Raw genomic sequence first — 8,439 nt, 5'->3', positions numbered from 1 at the left:
GCCCACGCCAGTACTACCTATTCCTAGAACTGCTCCAAGGTCGCGGTGCGGTGCGATGGTTTGGGGGCTTTAAGCTCGCTCCAGATGTGCTCCAGACTATGCGGCGCGAAGCCGCGAACGCGAGTGTAGAGTCGATTTCGCTGATTAGCTAGGCTTCGCGCACGAGTGTGGAGGAGCTTTATAAAAGGTCCGCTTATATTCTTTGTAATCGATCACTTGTCTCTCTCTAATTTATTGCACCTCACGGTAGTATACATAAATTGCACTATCTGTAGAGCCCTTCATTGTCAATGTCATTTCACATTTGAATTTGACATTGACGTTTCTTTTAGCATCGCTTTTGACTCGCCACTCCCGCTCGTGCTTGTTATTTGTTACGCTTCCTATTTCTCAAATAACTAAGTCAATGAAGTCACATTATTAAGTAAACTTATTTCATCACCTTTGTACACCGTGTGGTCGCATTATCGTGCTCCAACTACACAGAACTAGTGTTTGGAGTCCTACGGTGCTGTAATGGAGACACGCGTGACTGTGTCTGTGGAACTTGTTCGTGTGAAAGAGGAACCTGTGTGGGGGCAGGAAGAGGACGAGGTGCAGACGCCGGACATTTTAACGGAATATGGTTAGTAGTTATGCCTGTTTCCTAGACCCTAGACTATTACTATCCGCGCGCCAATTCCGTGCATTCGGAGGTCGAGGAAGTGGGAGTGTGTGCGCCGACTGCGCCGCGCTCGTACGTAAAAATGACACCACTCGGTCATGACGCCCAACATTTCTAACATTCCTCATCCGTGCGCGGACAGTACCTAGTCTAGGAAACAGTTATTGTACAAAAAACTATTTAGATTATATCCATATATAACATATAAAATACTCACAGGACACTACAACGCCCGGGTAGGGTTAAGCGATATTTTTACTCGTAACATAAATGACAGACTGAGCGGACACTCTGAAACTGACATGGACGCAGAGTAATAGCAACCAGACACTTCCTATCATGATTCTAGTATAACTGGATCGGGCATGAGGGATGGGGGGAAATGACCAAACGGGATAGTCTTATGTATCTTTCAGTAGGAGTAGCAGATAAAGAGCTGTTATTGTTTGTCCTTGTCACAGTCTCACATTTTTCTTTATTCCCCACCGTAAATTTAGTATGGTTTATGGTGGGCTCCAAATCTACTCAACCAATCATATTGTAGCATTGCGTATGTTCTGTGCCTCACGGGCGCACGCATATAGCTCATCTATGTATTCCTAGGTCTATGCTTTCTATCTAACCGCGTAGTGATAGAGTAACTTATTAACTTATACTAGAGCGGTACTGTCATAGTAAACTTTGTAACCCCAGTAAATTCACTGCCATCTGTCAACACACTTTAAAATTAAAAATGAAGATTTATAAAAATACGATAAAATGTATTTAAATATGGATGATATTTTTATTTGCATTAATTATTTTTATGATTTTGACCCATGTTCTTTCACTGATATGCGTTAAAATTGTTAAATAACAAACGAAACCGTCAACGCCATCTATACGACAGTAGGCCAAAGCTAGTAGCGCCCTCTGATCGAGAATCAAATTTTCTTAATTTTCGAGGCACGTTTTTTCCTTAGATTGTATCCATCTATTACGGAGTTATATCTATCTTTGCTCGTACCAATGAGTTTTTCGGAACTTATGTACGAAATATCATTTGATATTTACCAGTCGCTGTTCGGTGAAGGAAAACATCGTGAGGAAACCGGACTAATCCCAACAAGGCCTAGTTTCCCCTCTGGGTTGGAAGCTCAGATAGCAATCGCTTTCGTAAAAACTAGTGCCTACGCCAATTCTTGGGATTAGTTGCCAAGCGGACCCCAGGCTCCTATCAGCCGTGGCAAAAAAATATATGCCGGGACAACGCGAGGAAGATGATGACTAGTTTAGTATTACCACTGTATATATCTTTCATGTAAATAAATGATTTTATAATATAATATTTATTTATTCTTTAGATTACGAGAAGCCAGTGTGTATAAAGGAAGAGCCCTTCTCGGACAATGATGGCTCGTGCAGTGAAAGCACAGAACTCTGTGCTGACCGGAAAGTAGAGGATCAACTTGTGTTGGGACCTGTGGTATTGCAACAGCGAGAAGTACTTAGTAGTGGTGAGTTACTTTATGTTAATATATGTGGTATTTTCTATAAAAAACGGCCAAGTGCGAGTCGGACTCGCGCACCGAGGGTTCCGTACTTTTTAGTATTTGTTATTATAGCGGCAACAGAAATACATCATCTGTGAAAATTTCAACTGTCTAGCCTAGCTATCACGGTTGATGAGATACAGCCTGGTGACAGACAGACAGACGGACAGCGGAATCTTAGTAATAGGGTCCCGTTTTTATCCTTTGGGTACGGAACCCTAAAAAGGGACCTTATTGGCGCTTACGACATTATTAAATATAAATGATTGTATTGTATTGTAGTTCGGGCGATTTTCCGCAACTCGACGACTGGCGCCTATTTTGCGTGACATGGGGGTGGGCTAGTCCTGCCAGCCCAGCTCCTCGAGGAAACCTATCAAACCTTTGATGTTGAGTAGGACCTCGGGGAGGTCTCTCGGGGATCCGAGATGTTTTGCCCTGTATGGGGCCACTCCGCTGCACTCCAGCACCACGTGAGAGGCTGTTTCTTCTATCTCCATGCATCCTCTGCATAGGGTACTGTCTGTGACACCTGTTATAAAAAGATGTTTGTTAAATAGTCCATGACCTGTTATGACATTGGTTACCATGCTCAGTCGGGTCTTTCCTAATTGAAGGAGCACCCTTGTGAGCTTTCCGTTGATGCCAGGATGGCTTGTTTGGCCTGTCTGCATCCAGTCTGGTTTAGCCAATGTTCTGTGTGTAGTTTCCCTGTACGTGCCAGCAGCATTGAGCGTACCTTGCTAAATATAAATGATGTTCCGATATAAATACAATGCCACGCGGCGCTGCGCGGCGTAAGCGACATCGACAATAAGGTCCCTTTTCATAGAAAATGCCCCATATTACAGTAATTAAGGTGTCGTAGGTTCAGAGAGCGGAGTTTCTGAAAAATCATACCGCTTTTTTAGATCACAATACGGTTGCCAAAAATTTAATTGGCAATCTTGAGGATTTTCTCTAGTGACTTCAGCTATTCGAATCCTCATTAGGGTTCCGTACCCAAAGGGTAAAAACGGGACCCTATTACTAAGACTCAACTGTCCGTCTGTCTGTCACCGGGCTGTATCTCATGAGCCGTGATAGCTAGACAGTTGAAATTTTTACAGGTGATGTATTTCTGTTGCTGCTATAATAACAAATACTAAAAATACAGAACCCTCGGTAGGCGAGTCCGAGTCGCACTTGGCCGGTTTTAAGTCTGATATAAAAAAACAAGTAAATATAGCAGCAAAAGTATTAACACAATTTTGTATTTATGTTTAGAAAAGCCAGTGTGTGTGAAAAAAGAAGCCTCATTGGACGACACATCGTGTGACGTGAGTGGGTCCGGCCGGCAACGGTCGTGTGGCAATAGTGGTGCTGACCACCAAGTGACGACTAGCGAGGGTGGTGCTGGCCAGCAAGTGACGACGACTAGCGAGGGTGGTGCTGGCCAGCAAGTGACGACGACTAGCGAGGGTGGTGCTGGTCAGCAAGTGACGACGACTAGCGAGGGTGGTACTGGCCAGCAAGTAACGACGACTAGCGAGGGTGGTGCTGGCCAGCAAATGACGACGACTAGCGAGGGTGATGCTGGCCAGCAAGTGACAACTAGCGAGGGTGGTACTGGCCAGCAAGTAACGACGACTAGCGAGGGTGGTGCTGGCCAGCAAGTGACGACGACTAGCGAGGGTGATGCTGGCCAGCAAGTGACAACTAGCGAGGGTGGTGCTAGCCAGCAAGTGACTCGACTGGTGTTGAATCCGGTGCTGATGTTACAGCCGGACATTTTCTACATACTCAACGGTGAGAGACTTAGTAGTAGTAGTAGTAGTAAACTCTTTATTGTACAAATATACATATTAAAAATGACATGGTACAAATAATAAGATGTACAAAGGCGAACTTATCCCTTTGAGGGATCTCTTCCAGTTAACCTTTGAGTAGATGAGAGGAGAAAGTGAAAAGAGGGTGACAAATGTAGCAAAATGTACAACAAGGTACCAGAAAGATAAAGGATATAAATACATACAAAATTAATAGGTCACACAGACTTAGGCTGCGTGTTCACTATGCTGCATTACAACCAATGCTGTTGTTTGATTCACCACATCTTCGCGCGGCCTCAATGGACAGGCAGCCTTAGCAAACAGAGTGGGCTCTTACATACAGGTCAGAGCGCGCTCTTCCCCTCCCATTTCTTGGCAGGTCTTGCGAAGCCCGACATTCAGCGCGCTTGGTGAAAAATAAAGAAATTCAAGATGGCGGCCGTTCTATTCAATCTCAACTTCAGATTCGTCATTCGTGTTAAGGGGCCTCTCGGATCCTCAGATATCGATTTTCATCAAGATCTGACCGAAAATAAAGAAAATCAAGATGGCGGCCATTTTGTTCAATTTCGATATCAGATTAGTGTTAAGGGGCCTCTCGGATCCTCAGATATCGATTTTCATCAAGATCGGATCGAAAATAAATAAAATCAAGATGGCGGCCGTTTTGTTCAATTTCGACATTAGATTCGTGTTAAGGGGCCTCACGGGTCTTTAGATATCGATATCGCGAAGCCCGATATTCAGCGAACTTATGAAAGACCTAATGAGGTTCTATTGACAACTCTACCTACTCAATTAGGAGTTTTGAATGATTCACGGTTAATTTAACTAGCCTTATATTGACCGGGATATAGACCGTGATTACCTTTTGTATTGTTTATGAGCTCCCGATATTTCGACGCAGTTACATGCATCATGTTCACGGGTGACTGAAGATAGCGGGTGGGTGTCAAAGTTGTGTAGACCCTCATTCTTGCGCGTCGGCTGCGTTCGCTTTCAACGTTACCATCGGTCGCAAGAATGAGGGTAGACCGAGCGCGGTCTACACAACTTTGACACCCACCCGCTATCTTCAGTCACCCGTGAACATGATGCATGTAACTGCGTCGAAATATCAGGATCTCACAAACAATACAAAAGGTAATCACGGTCTATATCCCGGTCAATATAAGTCTAGTGAAACTAACCGTGAATCATTCACAACTCTTAATTGAATAGGTACAATATCCTTATATCAGACCTCGTGTAATATTTAATCTTGTATGGTTCCAGCTTCAAATCAGGCGCTGCTGAAGCCTCCGGTTCCGCGTCCCCTCAAGCGGCAGCCAGAAAAACCATTCTCCTGCGACATGTGCAGCAAAAAGTTCAAATATGCCAGCCATATGGCTAGACACCAATCGATGCACGAAGATAACATGTCAGCTAGACTAGTTGAAAAAAGGCCATTTTTTTGTGTAATTTGTAGTAAGCCATTTTCACAGCTCATATCATTTACAGCACATTTACAAGCAAATCATACCACAAAATTTCCATATTATTGTGAAATGTGTAAGGAAGGCTTTTCTAATCATAGTGTATTTGTTAAACATAATGAGATTCATGCAGATGCATATAGTTGTGAATTATGTGAAGAACGGTTTGTGCATAAGATCGAATTGCTTAGACATAGACTGAATCATACAGTGATCGAGAATAATTTGAATAAACCCAAACGGATTAATATACTTCGTCGATGAATTGTGCCCTTTTCAACCAAAAGGGTACTTATTGTCGCTTGTTCCTATTTCCATATAGCTTCAATTAGAAATCAACCTTATCGACAAGCGACAATAAAAACGGTGAAACATGCCCCCGGGCGTTGAAAGCTTGCCTTTCAACCAAACTGCTCTACCCAGGAAGTAAGTACATCATAACAGCGGGCCGCCAAGTTATTGAAGGTGAAGAGGTATCTTCTCTTCTACGAGCACAACGGCGTCAAGTTGCAGAGCGTGTGTATCACTCAGGCTCTGGTGGAAGGTTCCAAAGCTTCTTGCATGATTTGACTGCTGCCGCAACTGCTCAACGCTGACGGACTGTGAGTGGCCAATGAAGCGTACTCCTCGAGGTCGTGAATCGATGCCGATGAAACGTTTAAAACGTCACAATTATTTTGGAAGGAACTTAATGTTGAACTAAATACAGGGGGAGTGAATGGACTAAAATTTCCATATTAAAAAATTTCGGATTCTCTAAATTTTTAAAATAAATAAATATTTTTATATAGGAAAATAAATATTTTTGTATGGGGATCGAAATGTTCCGTTGCTTTCCTAAATGTATTTTTCCATAATTTCTTATGATTATGAAATATTTCGAGATTTTTTCAACTTTTACAATTTTTATGTGTGCCAAATAATTATGGGATTTTTTTGCCGTTTTTAGCGTAATGGTACGGAACCCGAGTCCGACTCGCACTTGGCCGGTTTTTTAGTATTTTTTTTTTCCGCATCCAAACAAAAATAATCCTATCTTCAACTTTTTATTTTATACAATACAATGCAATACAAATTACAAATGTATACTCTTTATTGCACACCTCAATGAAAGAAAACAGAAACACAAGCAGGGGTAAACAAAAGGCGGTCTTATAGCTAAAAAGCGATCTCTTCCAGACAACCTTTAGGTATTATATGTTAATTATATAAATATAAGTTGTAAGAAATTATGTCATTAATTATATCGTCTAGTTTAAACATGATACCAGTGTTTTATTTGACACGTTTCCAAAGTTAGGACTTCCTAATAAATATTAATAATTCATCATATTGTATCAAAATATTTTCAATGATGTTAATATTCAGAGGGAAAAGGGACTACGTTTGCATGGATAGGCGGATCCGGGGCGGTCGTCCACTTTTGTCTTAAAGGCCAGAGCACACCGGATGTGGTGCGTTGTGTGACTGTGTGTGTGCGCTTTAATGTTGGAGCTGTGCGCGCACACGTCAATCAAGCGGTGTGCCGTCTCTCACGGGTCACCCGTGAATATTAACGCATGTAACTGCGTCGAAATATCGGGAGCTCATAAACAATACAAAAGTTAATCACGGTCTATATCCCGGTCAATGTAAGTAGTGAAACTAACCGTAAATCATTCAAAACTTATAGAGTAACTTACCTATACATACTGTGCCTTTAACAGTTTTTATTTATTTATTTATTATTATTCGGAGGTTTTATAAATATGATACAAAAAGCCAATTACAGGTTCTCACCAGTAGCTACATATTATCAAAAACAATTTCTCAAACGTTTAATAAATCATCTTCAATCATACTATCTTTGTCTTACACTAGTACTAACACCCAAAAGAAAAGGATGAGTATAGTTTTTTTTTGTTCTTATTTACTGACAAGACTTGCTTGACCAAATATATATATAAATCAAATATCGTTTATTGTTTTTTTTAATAGGCGTATTGGCAGAATGTCATAAACGAACCAAAAAGCAAATATTGCTTATAGTTTTTTTTTTATGGCTGAATGCCATGATGCTGTCACAATTGTATGTGAAATAGAAATTAAAAAAGAGCCACTTCCCGGCCTGGGCCTGCAACTTTGTATGAAATTTCATTACAGGCCCCTCGTCTAGCCGCGCCGGAGACGTGATACTTCCCAGCCTATTATAAAGAACGTAATATCAATATTACATAGCATGTTTGAGAAAAAACAATTGGTGGTTAGCACTATTGCACGATTCCTACATTTACACGCCAAAGCTATAGTAAACTCATAATTCGAAATTAAGTAAAGAAGATGCACAAAGAAAAAGAAAAAATACAGCACAATGAAATTTCAATAAGGCATGCTCACCTAAAGAACTCCTCCGTCAGGATACGCCGCACAGTTTGGATGTTGCTGTTGAAAATATCAATGTCCTGCTCCCTCGTAAGTTTATTTAGGCATTTACATGACATTACTGAAATAATGAAATAATGATTTAATGGGATTTTATTGTGTTTGACTTCGATTTTATATTATTTTATTTTATTTCATTCTGTTACTGCATGATGTATTAGGTAAGATTTTTGATTATGATTTATGGTTGTATTAATATTAATGCTTGACATCATTCATGTAAGAGTAGCATAGGAAATGTTTGTTTGTACACCTGTAAAGGTAGAGTCTTGGTGAGTCCACATAAAATTGTTACATTAGTAATTACTGTGCAATGTACCCATTTCTCACAGACAATAAAGATTATGATTATAGGCATTTACTAGCACGTATCAAAAAACTGTTCTGTCTGTAGTTACGCGAAGCATTAGGAACAGCAAGGGGTCGAATTTTTTTTGACAAGTTTTCACAGATAATTTTTTATTATGATATTTTTACGCATAGTTATGCAACTATAAACACGAAATAACCCGAAATATAAGAAGTAATAATGCATG

The 8,439-nt window shown here is 40.8% G+C and overlaps 1 protein-coding gene across 1 annotated transcript in view; it reads left to right on the top strand.

The window, feature by feature from the left end:
- The first annotated feature begins 241 nt into the window (after nucleotides 1–241).
- LOC134752011 (uncharacterized) overlaps nucleotides 242–8,439 on the top strand; it is a 59,585-nt gene continuing 51,387 nt past the window's right edge. The window contains exons 1-4 of the mRNA XM_063687566.1: nucleotides 242–625; nucleotides 2,008–2,160; nucleotides 3,463–3,984; nucleotides 5,283–5,471. Of these exons, the coding sequence (XP_063543636.1) occupies nucleotides 517–625; nucleotides 2,008–2,160; nucleotides 3,463–3,984; nucleotides 5,283–5,471 (973 nt within the window). The 5' untranslated portion in view covers nucleotides 242–516. The remainder of the gene's footprint in view (nucleotides 626–2,007; nucleotides 2,161–3,462; nucleotides 3,985–5,282; nucleotides 5,472–8,439) is intronic.

Source organism: Cydia strobilella, chromosome 24 (genome assembly GCF_947568885.1).
Source record: "Cydia strobilella chromosome 24, ilCydStro3.1, whole genome shotgun sequence".
Taxonomy (NCBI): domain Eukaryota; kingdom Metazoa; phylum Arthropoda; class Insecta; order Lepidoptera; family Tortricidae; genus Cydia; species Cydia strobilella.
This window is presented reverse-complemented; position numbering and strand designations above follow the sequence as displayed.